Here is a 14,597-nt window from a genome sequence, read left to right as displayed (position 1 = left end):
GTGTTTCAATTACATCATTTCAAATTCGATATGGTTGTGCTTTGATAGATGAATTTGAAATTCATTGTCTTGTTTGGATGAACAAATTTAAGTAAATTTCAAATACACTAAAAATGAATGTCATTTAAAATTCATTCATTTTCAAATCAACTTGTTCGGTCTTATATGTCAAGTTTCATATAGATAGATAGATTCGGAGCTAAAAAAATCAAAAATCATTTAACATCATTTAATTGAAGCCATTTTGAGTTCGTAAAAGCTTGGTTGAGAGTACTTATATTTATACGTAAACGTATTTTTTTTATTCTGATCTGAGTACGTGATAACTGATAAGCATGCCGCAACATATAAAATGGGATAGAATTCCAATTCCAGCAAATAATTGCTTAGCAGATAAAACTAACGAAAGCAAAAACTTTACATAGCGGAGCTGTTGTGATGTCGTAGATCATTTACCCATAGATCGCTGTGTTTCAGCTAATGACAATATGATAAGCCGAAATTAAATTATGAAGTGACAAGTCACCAAACTGATCGTTTTAGTCCTCGGACGCTAAATTTGGACTATATTTATACTTTAAAAATACTAGTTAATAAAATCTTGTATTTTAGAGTTCCTCATCTCTGTGGTCTGCCGTAGGTCAATTGTAATCATAAATAATAATCTTTGGCACATTATACATATAAATTTTAATTTTAAATATATTATATTTTTATACAAGTTATGATCATAGTTATATAATTATTTAAAATAATATTTTTAAGTTCTTATTTCATTATATATGTTTATGGTAATTAAAAAATTAATAAAATTTGTTTATAGTTTGTTTATTTAAAATTAAAATGGTAAAGTTAAGAATAAACATTGAACGAAGAAAATATAATACATATAAATAAAAAAATCTGACGATCACACGGCTCAAATTTACATGTTTGACAAAACAAAAATTAACTGAAAAAAAAAATCAATGTATTTGACTAACTTTTCACTTGGAATAGTAAGGTAAAAGCACTATTTTGCAACATGTTAAGCAAGCATGGGTACAGATTCAGGGAAGGTTGTTAGACTTGGGAGTGAAAAAAGACCCAACTTAGGGTAAAACGGAAGAAAAAAAGAATCATCTTATCTCGCTACAAGAATCTTCATTTATTCCCATAATTTACTCATTAACTTCGTGTTCTGCCTCAGAATCAACTTTTCCAATGCATGGACCCCTGCCACTCTCTCCTGCAGATTGTGAAGGATTAGTACCAAAGTTGATCTTTGGATCAGGTGATCCTCCACCATCACTCTTACAATTATCTACAGTTGCATCAGCAGAAGACAGGGAAGCATCTCGAACAACACCATCAGGTTGAGCTTCTAATCCGACTTGAAGCTCACCATTTGGTAAAGGTGGGCATTGAGCTGATTCAGATGTACCAACAGAATTTGTAGGAGGTACTTCAACAGAATCAGAACTTTCCCTCCACTCAACCCATTCTGATTGTCTCGTAGGCCCGCTGGATTCAACATCTTCAAAGTCGTGCAATTTACTGAACATATTGTCTACAACTGGTTTGGGTACAAGAGGTTCAGATGTGGCAGTGGCAGCATAATCTTCATCCTCATATTCATCTACCAAGACCTCATCGTCATCGGTTCCAACTTCATGTGCCTCAATAATGGGAGTTGAGGAAGCAATTGACCCGGTGGAAGATTCGTTTGATTTTCTTTCATCATCAAATGCAAACCAATTGGAGTTCGTGAAGAGAGATCCACTGTAAACAAGAGCAGAAGTGAAGCTACAGTCACAAACAGCAAAAGGAGAATATACAAAGTGCTGGAGGGGGACATCAAGGAACGCAAACACTTGAATTCATATGGTATATGAGATAATCAAACAAGTATCATCCACTTGCCTTTCTTGGTCATTTCCCAAACGAAGGGAAGAAATGACAACTTCAGCGGATTCATCATCGAAATACACATCCTACAAAAGATAAAAATCAGGAACTTTCTCTCTCAAATGTGTGATGTTATTAAACATGGTCAAAAAGATACATAAACATCAGCGAAGAGAGGATGAATAGGATGATGATGATGATGATGATGAAGAAGAAACTCAGAACAGATGTGAGCACAATTAACTTCACGAAATACAAAGTCATTGCTCTCATTTATTTACTGCATACCTCGTCATCCCGTGCAAGTGAACAACGAGCCTGCACAAAGTAAAAAAATTAATTATATTCAGAATTTATTCAAACATGCTGGGGTCGATTACTGTTAAGCATTCAAACGAGGAAGTTGTAAAACAATCCAATTGGACAAGCAGACATGCCATCGGCCACCAGTAAAAAAGGAACACTAGCAGCCAAACAATTGGACATGCCGACATGCCATCCGAATTTCAGTGACTAGGGTCTCATCTACCTATATTACAATAATAAGCACGCTAATTCGGGTCTAGAGCTTCAAATATAAAGATTGTGTAAACATGGAAAACTAGCCCATAAATGTTAGGGAGTTGAATGATTTCCAACTTGGACGCTGAATCTGATTGTAGTTGGTGCATGAATACTATCAAAGCTATTAAAGAACATTTTGAATGATACTACACCAGCTTTTTAGGCATGTCACAACTTTACAATAAAATAAAATGATGTAAATACCACTGATTTGGCTAAGGTCAAGAATCATGAACCTTAAAGGGTTAAAACACAAAAGACAACATATTGAAAGTATAAACAGAAAAATATCGTATCAAGCTAAGTATATAACTAAGTGGCCCCCAGAAAACTATTCCATCGGCAATTGGTCATTTCCAAGTCAACCAGCAAAGCAGATGAAAATCCCATGATAAGATAATTCTGCATTAGCAGTCGCACTGTCATCCCCAATGTAAAAGCCGGAATTAATTTATCTGCCATCATTCCTCCAAATATAGATTCTCAGTAGAGTGAAGCTAAAAAATGTGCGGACAGAAGATGATAAATTAAAAAAAGTACAAAACAAACCTCATCAATATCATTACTATAGATCCCATACTGAAATGCTTGGCTCAAGTTATTTGCCAAAGCTGCAACATCATAATCCCTGTCTTGGTAATCATCATCATCGCTATCTCTTGTCCGATCATGTAGTGAGTTTGGTCTCCTGAAAAATATAAAAAGTGTGTCCATAATAAGAGGTTAAGCTGTAAAAGAAAGGATTTAGGCATATAAACTGTGCAATAGTAGTCACTGGAAACAAACACATTATGGCCAAAATGATATGAAACATACTTACAGCACCAACGACATAACATGTGCCTAACTTATAATACTTGAATTTCTAACTTCTCTGCCAAGGGTAAACCTCCAAAACCAAAATCGTCCACCCACTATACCAATATTAATATACATTTCAGTGAAAATCTTTCTTCTAACCCATTTACCAATTAATTGTTGAATCCATCTGTTCATGTCGATGATATTCACCTCATTAGGGAGTTTGAATGATGAAGTTTGTTACCATGCTAGGGATGGTTTTGTCCTTGATATGTCTATGAATACCATCAGTGTCCAATATCACATTCAAACTGTCCTACATTAATTTTCTCCACCATTCAGCACCTAACCAGTCGTGAGATGTGCATTCAAATTCAGCTGTTTAAAAGTTAAAACAGGTCAAAGATTGAACCTGTGCCTTAGCCATATGCACGGGAACTGTTAGGAACAAAAGTTACAAACTGAAATTATATTGCAACTAGAATGAAAATGTTTTCCCAGAGATGCACTCTGTCACAAAACCCTAGCAGAAATGCTAGTATTTCCCTAGCCAAATCTAGTCACAGGGTACAAATTAATAACCGAATACCTGATTTACTCTCCCCACTCACATTTATATATCCTCCCCGTTTCTAGATACTTCTAAGGCCTGTGAACTTGGGCCCATTATATTTGGGTTCGTAACAATACCACCCTCTTGAAAGTCAGCCATGTCCTCAAGGCTAGAGTTAGGAAGTTGTTTGGCCACAAGAAGAGCATCACCCCGAACTGCTTTCCTCGATATGTGATCGCATATTTGGTCTGGTATATCTTCTGTCTTCTGCAATACCTCATCCATAAAGGATTCATGACTGGTTCTCGAGGCTTCAATAATTTGTAGCTGCTCATTGTAGTCCCTCCAATATCTTAATCCCCTCTCTGCACGCAGGCGATAGCATTTATACCTTTGTCAGTAATGGCATCTTCCCCATTTTGACGATTGTATATAGCATAGCATATCTCCGGATCCTGTACTGGTACACATTATATCCTCCAACTTCAGCTACATCCAAAATCGCCATTACTCGCCATACAAAACCCTACCAAACTTCACCACTACCGTATTTACTTGCGCATATGTTATGCTAATGTATGTCCAGCAAATGGCCCTTCGAATTGCAACATAGAAGCAATCCTCCTTTGTGCCAATACTTTGATAGCATCATTGGGCCCCTACAAGCTTCAGACATCTTTTTCACCACTCTATCAAATTCACGCAGATCCATAACATTCCGCCTCAATTTCACGACAACGGAATCCATAACAACATGCCCCAATCTATTCTAAAAAATTGTGTCCCCGACAGATGACGCAGTAGTACCTCAAGCCTGTTTCACCGGGAATTTCATCCGATAGTTGGCAGATTTATGAGTGTCTCCTGGGGCATTGTACGAACCACGTGATCGGCATTTCGCTACCATAGAAATCCTTGTATCACAAGTTGCCTGAGTCAGCAAGAAGTCATACCCATTTCATTTCCTCCCACTCTGACCACAGACAACCATCATTTGGCCCAAAAAACTCCAGACATGAGTTCACCCTCTTCAATTCCAAAAATATGTTTGCTTAACTTTGTTACATGCTCCTGATTCGATTCTCAACCCACCATCAATTCCCCTTGTAATTAAATATCTCCTGCAAGAACTTTAATTGTGTTAATGTTATCAACAGGCAGTTCCATTCTATTATCTGCAGAGTTTGAATTAGCACGGCATCCTGCACTCTGTCCACTATTACCCAAATAAGGCTTCCAGCAGGCCTACTCAGATTCAAACCCTCTCCATCGGCAATAAAAACCACATACTGAGGGCCAAGGTCATAAAATACACCACCCAAATCAGTAAATCAGGGAAATGACTCCTTTTTTTAGAAAGGACGTTTACTGAAAGCCAAATCTACTTTCCCCGCTCACATTTATATATTCTCCCGATTTCTAGATACTTACAACTTCCAAGGCTTGTGGACTTGGGCCCATTATGTTTGGTTCCATAATAGGAATTAGCATTGATAAAAGGTTGTGATTACAAAAATAATAATAACTAATAAAAACATATAAGTGGGAATCGCAAAGCATGCATGCATAATGAAGAAAGATGGTATGTTCAGATGCAGAACACCATTCAAATGCACTCACCCGCACGTCCATTGGAAGACGTTTTCAACGGCATTGCGATTAAGAAGCACACTAGTCTTCCAGTCAATCCAATCACTGTTTTCCTGCAATAAAAAGAAAAAGGAAATGAAATGTTACAGATGTTATCAATTTAAAATGCTACCAGCAAAACACTATACCACCTCATACAAATGCAATAAAATACAGGCCCAATACAACGAAATAAATACTTCACAAATTCTAAATTCTTCACAATTCAACCAACATCAACATTACCCTAAGTTCAACCAAGTCAAACGTGATGTTTTCCTGGGGAATGAAGGCTGCATGCAGGTGATCATGGTTTAACTATGAAAAATGACAACCTGTTTTTTTTATAGAAAACAATAGTATATTCATTAATTAAAAGCATTTAATTACCGCCGGCGGTCAAGTGATCTCCATATTAACAAAAAAGAAAGACAAAAGCCTTGCTCAAATAGATAACAAATATAACTTCAATCCCTCAATAAAGACATTTAAAAATGACAACACTGTTGGAATTATAACACTCGAAAAACCTGCATAAGTGCCTGAATCTCTCTGTTATTGTTCCCCAACTGAACAAGCTTGTTAGCAATACGAGTGAGGTGCCCAATATTCCCTATCCTGGGTGCTGTTCTACCCTCGGCCGGGATAGTTGTCTGCACGACACATTCAATAAAAAAGATTATAATAAATGTAAATCCTAGGCAAACGAAAAATTAAGAAAATGGTAGGTACATTATGTGACAACATGTCATAAGCAAGAAAGTTTCAAATGAAAGCCTACCTTGTGTACATCAACGGCCAGAGTTAAGTTCTTCTCTGCTTCAAGGATCTTCCCACTAACATTACAATCACGAAGAATGTGTTCAACAAACCAAGGATTCTTGCTCTCCAAGCAAGTGACTACAATGCGTTCTACATAATGATGTAAAAAATTATTGTATGGATACCTACAACCAAATGAAATGCAATTTAGAGTACTCCAAAGTTGTTCACCATGTTTAAAGTATTTTCAATATTTGGTTGGGAAGAACTTACTCAAAAAACATTTCAAAAACGTGTTTCACAGCACCTAGGCGGATAAATTCTTTTTCTGCAACTTCACTACTAACAGCCACCAAGACTGAGATGAACTCAATAATCTGACACACACATCATAGCTCAAGATTAGATTTTGTGCCATAGAGAAGATCAATTTTTCTCGCAGATATAATTTCAAATGTCAAAAGTGGGGGATTATAGAGAGGAACTGAAATACCGTGAAGAGCATAAAAAAAAAAGTAAACCATTATTGCCTTACATAAGAAGCATTTATAGGGAAACATAACAGCTGTCTTCTCAGATGCAAGCATATAATAGAATAGGAAATACTCAATAAATTACTGAACAAAAACAACAGTCAATACACACACCAAAAAAAAACATCTCACAACAATATACACGCCTGCATCTTTTTCTAAATAAAAGATACCTTTAAGCGATGCTTTCCTAGAGGCGGCTGCAATTTTCCATACGTAGTTAACAACACATGGTCATCTTCGGATGAAACATCCAAAAGTTTGAGCAGATCACCTGACAGATAAACCAATTAACTGTATGATTGTCACACCGTCAGTAATATTTGATGGCCACAAACGATTGTACTGTTTGAAACACATTTTCGCATGCTTGATTCAACAATAGTAAATTTAGTTGCACGTTTTTGCTTTGTCCATTTATGTTTGTTTCGCATTTCTTTGATGTTCTTGTTCTCTCATCAATATTCATTCTCTTTCCACGTCTCCAAATTAGAAGCAATTTGTCAAAATTGGAATTGTTGGTCAGGAAATTGTGAAAATGTTTTGGCCATCCAAGTCAGAGATCTCTCACACAAAAATAAAAAACAATCATATCACTTAAATAGTACACAAATTAAAACTCAATGCTGAATGAAGCTGGATTGCTCGTCCAAAAAGGAACATTCATTAATGAGGTCTTCACAATTATAGTAAACTAACGTATATGTTAAGGATCAAACATGAAGTATTCACAATTATTCAGGCAAAGCTTGATATGCCTAATACTCAATAAACAACAAAGACACATTATTATTAAGGTAAGTGACTGAGATTGTTCTTCCAAACCTTCAGCTAATTATCTTCCAAGTAATGAATATTGTGGTGCACTTATAGCAGCGTTGGAGAATGTAATCATAGAACATAACTCTCAAGTAACAATACCTAGGTTCTCCAGTATGCCTTCAACAGTTTCAGGATCGGCAGAAATTCCAGATCCATTAGTCATCTGATGGTTATACATGTAATACATTCCTGAAGCCAACCTCTTGGGGTCTAACAAAGATATACAGACAGACAACAAGCTAACCAAAACTGATTTTGGTCTTGAGCGCTCCAAGGCATGGTGAAACAATCTTCCAATAAAACTGTGACAGCAGCAAGCTTTCAGGCAAGGTAAGAAAAGGTCGTAAAGGATTGCAATGGAAAAAAAATAGCATAGAAACCTTGGACTGGCAATTTTTGAAGCTAGTCCTGGGGGAGCAAATCTAGTTATTGCACAAAGTGTTTCAGCAGCATTAGCATGCACTTCAGGGCAGTCCTGCAAGTAAAGATAGCACCCACAAGAAATTTAAAAAAAAAACAGAGAGATGCTGAAATTGCACCATTCCAACTGCTATGAATAAAGCAATAAATAGATGAGCTCTCAACAGGTTTGCAGACTTTAAGCTACAAAAAGAAACAAAATTATTTTCACATATCATTCCTCGGGCAACTTATTTTAGCACATTAAACAGTTAGAAAAGGAAATGCAACTTCGATAAGAACCCTGGTAGCATCTGCAGTTGGCTTCAGAGTCTGGTGACTGAAGGTTGGCCCTAACACGGCAAACTTACAAAGGCAACAGCAATCTTATAAAAAAACGCCATAGTCCAAATCTCTCGCTCATGAAAGGCAAAGGTCATAAAGGATGTGTTATGGCTTTCGAATCAAACAAACAATTTATGGACAGAAGAAAGATGGATTCAAAACTAAAAATATCACAATAGAAATGCATATTAACTAAAACAGTGAAAACTTTACAAGATAATGACCAACTCTATCCCATGGAGATGGGCAGATGGCCCCAAGAGCAAGACCAGTATTGTAACAGAAATACAGAATATAGACCTCTCTGTCCCTAGCAATACTAACTTATAAACTCCAGCCATAATAACAAACTCACCCCTTATGTATTCCCTCCCATTACAAGTACACAATCTCACCCTCTATCCACCTTTCTTGAATCTCCTAATATAAACTTTTAATGTAGGAGGCTTTGCACTATTTGAACTGTTTTATATCTCATTGTCTTGGTCCAACACACTAGACACTCCCTAAGTCCAAGTTTGTAATTGGATGCACCTAAGGCTGACGGATAACAAATAGCAAGGGTATGCAAGATCACATACATTTCCTGAAACTTACAGATGAACTGAATTTATTCACAATCATTTCCAGCACATTCACAGATTCCAACCATTGAATAGAGTCCGAATAGTTGGTATAAATATGTTCATCAGCACCAAACAGGCGAATCAAAACCTGTTCAACAACAATTCTATTAGGAGTTTTATCAAACATAACTCAAAGATGAAAGAGAGGGTGAACAAGAAACCTCCATTATAGACGTAATTCCAATTAGGTCTACAAGTTTGTTAATGATATTTTGATGAGCCTGCCAAGCATGAGAACATATAAGGTCCTGGATAATTAAAATACCAGGTATAACAGAGCAGGCGGTAAGACAAATATAGATTCAACGAACAAATTCACTACCCAAAATACTCAAATCGCTTGAATATCAACAAAAATAGTTAGCTTTTCCACGTTTCATCGTAAAAATAAAAAATCCTAGTCCTTCAACCGACAATGCCAAACAAATGGTACACCACCCATTAATATGGAGGAGTTCAAAAGCAAATGCCTGAAACTACGTAGATGCCATAGTTTTTTTAAGTTTGAGTACAAAAAAATATATTAAGTTAACGTCTGGAGACCCAGCATTGAGAACATGCAAGTTACAATAGCCAGACCTCTAGTCGGCTGAAAAAAAAAACGGATAACTGCCAACTGATATACATGTCAACTTACTCGAATATAATTCATTAGAGGAGTTGTCTTTCGCAGCAAGAGGCAAACAACAACCTAGCACGTGTGAATATGAGAATCAATCACCAAACAAATATTAAAGATATAATTTAGTGAAGAACTTCCAACATATGGTAAACTCAAGCAAGGAACTTATTTACAAGGTCAAAATATATGTCATGCTAGCTTAAATATCCAATTCAAAAACATAATTAGTTAGCCAATATAAAAGTATAAATATCCTTTTGCATTCATCCAAGTAAATATGTATTGATTTATTTAAACCATAACTAATCTAATGTTGACATTCTTAGCCAATTGCAGAAAGAAAGATCTACCATGTAAAAAACAAGCACTTACAAATACGACATGAATCGATGAGCAGTCAAGCCCACAAATGCAATCATGCAAAAAATATAAATAATTGTAATGTAACAATGGTCTTGTTCGGGAGACCAGAAAACACTGTTTCTGTTTTTATTTCTCCAAAAAAGAGAAACGAGTACATGGTCCTGTTTATGTGCAACCGCCCCTCCGTTGCTATTTCTGGACTTGCTGTTTATTGTTTGACTAACAAATATATCTTTTTTACCCTTTCTTGACAAATATTTCTCCCTTTTTACCATATTGCCTTTACTCTACATCCATTTCTTCAACATCATATATAAACTTTTATTGTTATTTTTGTGAAATTCAAAATTATCTTTAATGTAAATATAATTTTTAAAAATACATTTTATGAATGCCTATTGGTGCATATTCTTTATTTTATTATATTTCTATTTTCAAGTTATTAATATACATTTTACAATGCATTTTCTTTATTTTATTATATTTCTATTTTCAAGTTATTAATATACATTTTACAATATTGATTTTTAACTGCAATATAAATTGTATTTTATTAATTAAAAATGCACAAAAAATGCCTATCGATTCTCGTTTCAGTAATTTCGATAATAAATTTTGTTTTTAACTTTTTTCCCAAACTTACATTTGTCCCTCTTCAGAAGTAACTTTAACTCCCAAACAAGCATCTATTTATCTGTTTATAAAAAAAAAAGAGACTCTTTCTATTATGAGTGCAAACAAAAACCACAAACAAGACAGCAAAAACTTCACCACTACCAGAAGGCCCTGATATTGATTATACATATTTATGAACAAATCAAAATTGCAAGAAGCGATATGTATCATCTACAATTAAATCTATTTGAAACAACAAAAGAAAAGGGAGCCACTGCAAGTCTGCAACGAGCAGTCAATTAGGAAATAAACATATTTGACTCATAACATTGTGCATACAAAAAATGATAATTTATTGATAAAATAAAAGTGCTTTATACCCATACGCCAACAATTTCATTTGACCTCTTTATCTTTTTGAAGATAAGCTTGGAATAATAAAATAGTAGGCAGGATATCAAAGAATCAGTCACAATTCTTACCAAGGAACCCACGATCATACCTTGCTGAAATAACCAGCCAATGATGTACTGTGGGAGCGATCATGATCCAAGAAAGAGAACAGCAGGTCCATCAACTGTCAACCAAAAGTAAAGCTAACAATAGAAATTCAAAATTAAGTGACCAGCAAATTGTATAATTTTTATTCTTCATACCTCCTCATCCTCTACCAAAGCTTCGAGTATTATATCAACTTCACATGTAAAAATCTCACAAGCAACGAAAGGAAGCCTACAAGAACAAACGAGAAATATCTTTCATCAAACTTCTAGTTCGAAACACACTTCCATTCTATTCAAATGATATCACTAAGGACTGTCACTGTAGGACACCTCGATACTTCTACCACACACTCACTTGAATGTTCGCTCTTTCTCAGATTCCTCTGGTGCATCTTCCACAATGTATTGAAGGAGTTGCTTAATTTGAGCTCGTTCCCGCAAGCTGCAAGAAAGTTTGACATGAATTTTTTTTCTATGCCATGTCAAAAGCATGCAAGTACTTGGCCTCTCAAAATCTAAGGTACTGTGACCTTGTTTACATGTGCTCTCAGCTCAAGTCAAAGAAAAAATGACAAAACAATTACTACCTACTCAATCTTTTATTTACAAAATTTTCAAAGAAAATTATCATCTCACACATCTAATTTACTATTCAAAACATAATTATGATCTACAAGCTTAAAAGTTTATATTCGATAATTATGATTATCATCTCTCCAGAATTAACTTATGTTCACATCTAATTTCCAAAGTTTCTATTCGATCTTAAAAGTCAATGATGAAGTTATATGTACTGAGTGGCCATCAAAAGTTCAAATAAACAATTCCAAAAATAGGCCTCAAGATGAAAAACATGAGCTTTATTTACACCCGATGAACTGTTAGCTTAAATATGATCTATAAATTATTAAACCACTTCAAACAAAATTAAAAGTTAGCTGTCGCAACAAAGCATATTTATCAAAACCCGACAAGGTACATGCCCACCCAAGCCTCAGCCTTTGTGCCTCGACCTCAGCCAACGCTCGTCCCTTAGATAAAGTGCACACTTTAACTTGTAAATCCCCAACCTTGATGCACTTTAAATGTTCAAGAAGCCTTTTATGTGTGCCCAAATGTCATGATGGTAAAATCAAGATGGCTTGCAAGATGATATTTATACAATTTTGCTAATATAAAAATGACAATTATATTTAAGGAAATTTTCTTAAGGTATTTAAATTTTATAAAATTATTCCTTAGGATGGTTCACTTTAAGAAGGCACATGCCTTGCCTTGCACCTAGCCTCTACAATATTAATGTACCTTAGTGTACATTGCGATTCTAATAACAATGCAACAAAGCACGGATATACTAAAAAATGAAGATGAAAATATTTTTTTTTAGTTGTTCACTCAGCATACAAAGCATGGGTATACTAAAAAATGAAGAAGAAAATAATTTTTTTTAGATCTCACGACATTTTTGTATGCGGAGTGAACAAGAGCTTACAAATTGATAAGACGGCCATTGAGAGCTTTGCATTCTTGAATTATTTCATCCTCATCCAATAACTCCTCCAATGTAAAGTTTTCTTTGTCTAAAATGGTTTCCACCTGAAATTTACACTATCAATGGAAGGATTGACTTTCTCACGACACAGGGCTTGGCATCATAACAAATCATTGCAAATTAAAACCAATGGAAGACAATCATTCATACAAACAAACATGTTCTCTTGATTCTCAATATAGCACAAATCAAAATTAATTATATTGATTTCGTAAACACATAATATGTGTCAATCATTAGAAAATAAAAGGGTTTGAGTCGCTGTAAGATCAATGAACACTAAGTGTATTCTCAAGACTAGGAACCAGGGTATACCCAAATTTATAGTTTCTCAAAAAACTAAAGCATCCCTTACTACATTTAAAGGAACCGTTAGATGAATTTATTATTGAACATGCGGCCACCATTATATGAATCATCTGAATGCTTCAGACTAACATATCACAAGCTGGTCTACACTAGCATGCAGCAATGCTATACTAACCAGTTAAACTGGTAACCAGATAACCTGAAGTTTCCAAATTCACTTTTTTATAAAATTTAAAAAAAGGCAGTATTGTCCGCTCACAAAAAAAAAAAAATTCATGAGATGCGGATTCTGAACCACTTCTCTGAAAATAGTAACCTTTCATTTTTAAGAATAGATGGTTTTAATAATGGGACAAGAGGGTATGCTATAACTGGGCTACAATAAGTTGCTCCCGGCAAATGCAGCAAGAGTTCATCCCACTAACAAAACCCATCACGTCTGCCTCGAGCATAAGGAGTTCCGCAGCATTGGCAAGAAGATCAATACAGAGTTTATGCCACGCCCATTGGTGAGCAGAATGTGCAATCCTAAAGACAACGGTCTAGGACACTACCAAGAACCACACTCTTCACCAACCATGAGAATTTGAACAACTTCAAGAGTCGCAAGGTTACCAGATGATAAAATCAAATGACCAAGAAAAACATGCCGAGAAAACAAATACAAATACTAGCAAAATTCCATGAGTAAACAATAGTTGACGGTCACTTACTGGAGATGCAGCGGAAATGCCAGCCATATGCCAGAACATGGTGAATTTCGCAGATTGATGACCGAAGTGCTTACACGGACTCGGATCTGTGGAGTCAAAAACCCTAATACATACACTCAGGCACTCTTGGGGCAACAATCTCGACTGAATAAAACATCTAAAACTGGACCCGGAAATCAGTCGGAAAAAAGAAGAAAGAAACCCTAATTCAGCCACGGGCAGCAATGGATCGTATGGTTGGTGAAGATGAAATCTATATATATTCGATACGAGTGCGTCCAAAGGGAACCTTTTTTTCTCAAAATTAGACTCCGATATTTGTTTGACTGTTTGATCGGAATCTTTTTTTAATATAAACAGATGCTAAATAATATATTTGATATAAAAAATAATATTATTTTATAAATTATTTAAATAAAAAATATGTATTTTGTGATAATAATAATATAATATGTAAGTAAAAATCGATTTGTCTAAAAAAATTTATATTTTATTTTGATCTTTAATTTTACTCTAATTTTCTTTTTATGCATTGCTTGATATGTAAGAAATTTGACACATGTTAAAGGAAGACGTACCATGTAGGAGTTGGCGACGGCCAAGAAGCCTACAACTTTTGACGAAAAGTTGTGTACGCCGACTCAACTTCAGAAACTGAGATGCGTACACGATTATTCCTTTGAAAATAATGCTCCCAAAATTTCTCGTTGATGGTATGAGATGCCTATAAATAACAACGATTAAGGTCCCTAAGCACACACACCTCATAAGAAATATACACCATCTAAAGAGAGCGTGCAGTGCTTAGAAGGCTTCAACCGAGAAGAAAAGCAGAGAAATCAAAATTTTCAATGGCCGGAGGTAACACTCGATTTAAGCTTCCGCATATTATATATCATGTTTGTATACACGTAAAACATGATTTTGAGAAATATTCTAACAATTGGTATCAGAGCCGTGATACCTCTGCCTTGAAATATTTGTTTTTCATATCAAAAC

General features: G+C 35.2%; 1 protein-coding gene across 6 annotated transcripts; it reads right to left on the bottom strand.

The window, feature by feature from the left end:
• Positions 1-1,047: 1,047 nt before the first annotated feature.
• LOC142517666 (uncharacterized) lies at positions 1,048-13,875 on the bottom strand. 6 transcript variants are annotated; one of them, XM_075620028.1, is made up of 19 exons: positions 13,599-13,875; positions 12,517-12,632; positions 11,380-11,466; positions 11,178-11,253; positions 11,024-11,098; positions 9,559-9,612; positions 9,083-9,142; positions 8,893-9,009; positions 7,932-8,026; positions 7,651-7,853; positions 6,903-7,003; positions 6,470-6,573; positions 6,216-6,381; positions 5,965-6,087; positions 5,426-5,508; positions 3,001-3,139; positions 2,176-2,205; positions 1,903-1,973; positions 1,048-1,785 (listed from the first exon to the last, which is right to left on the bottom strand). In XM_075620028.1, exons 1-19 carry the CDS (start codon positions 13,635-13,637, stop codon positions 1,161-1,163), a joined length of 2,364 nt encoding a protein of 787 aa, XP_075476143.1. In that variant the 5' UTR covers positions 13,638-13,875; the 3' UTR covers positions 1,048-1,160. The 6 variants fall into 6 exon arrangements, with proteins under 6 accessions (XP_075476143.1, XP_075476144.1, XP_075476145.1 ...); XM_075620029.1 differs by having other exon boundaries at positions 12,517-12,620; positions 13,599-13,874; XM_075620030.1 differs by having other exon boundaries at positions 1,048-1,761; positions 13,599-13,873.
• Between the last annotated feature and the right edge of the window lie 722 nt (positions 13,876-14,597).

This window comes from Primulina tabacum, chromosome 11, assembly GCF_025594145.1.
Source record: "Primulina tabacum isolate GXHZ01 chromosome 11, ASM2559414v2, whole genome shotgun sequence".
Lineage (NCBI taxonomy): Eukaryota > Viridiplantae > Streptophyta > Magnoliopsida > Lamiales > Gesneriaceae > Primulina > Primulina tabacum.
Note: the sequence above shows the minus strand (reverse complement) of the source record. Positions and strands in the feature narration are given on the sequence as shown.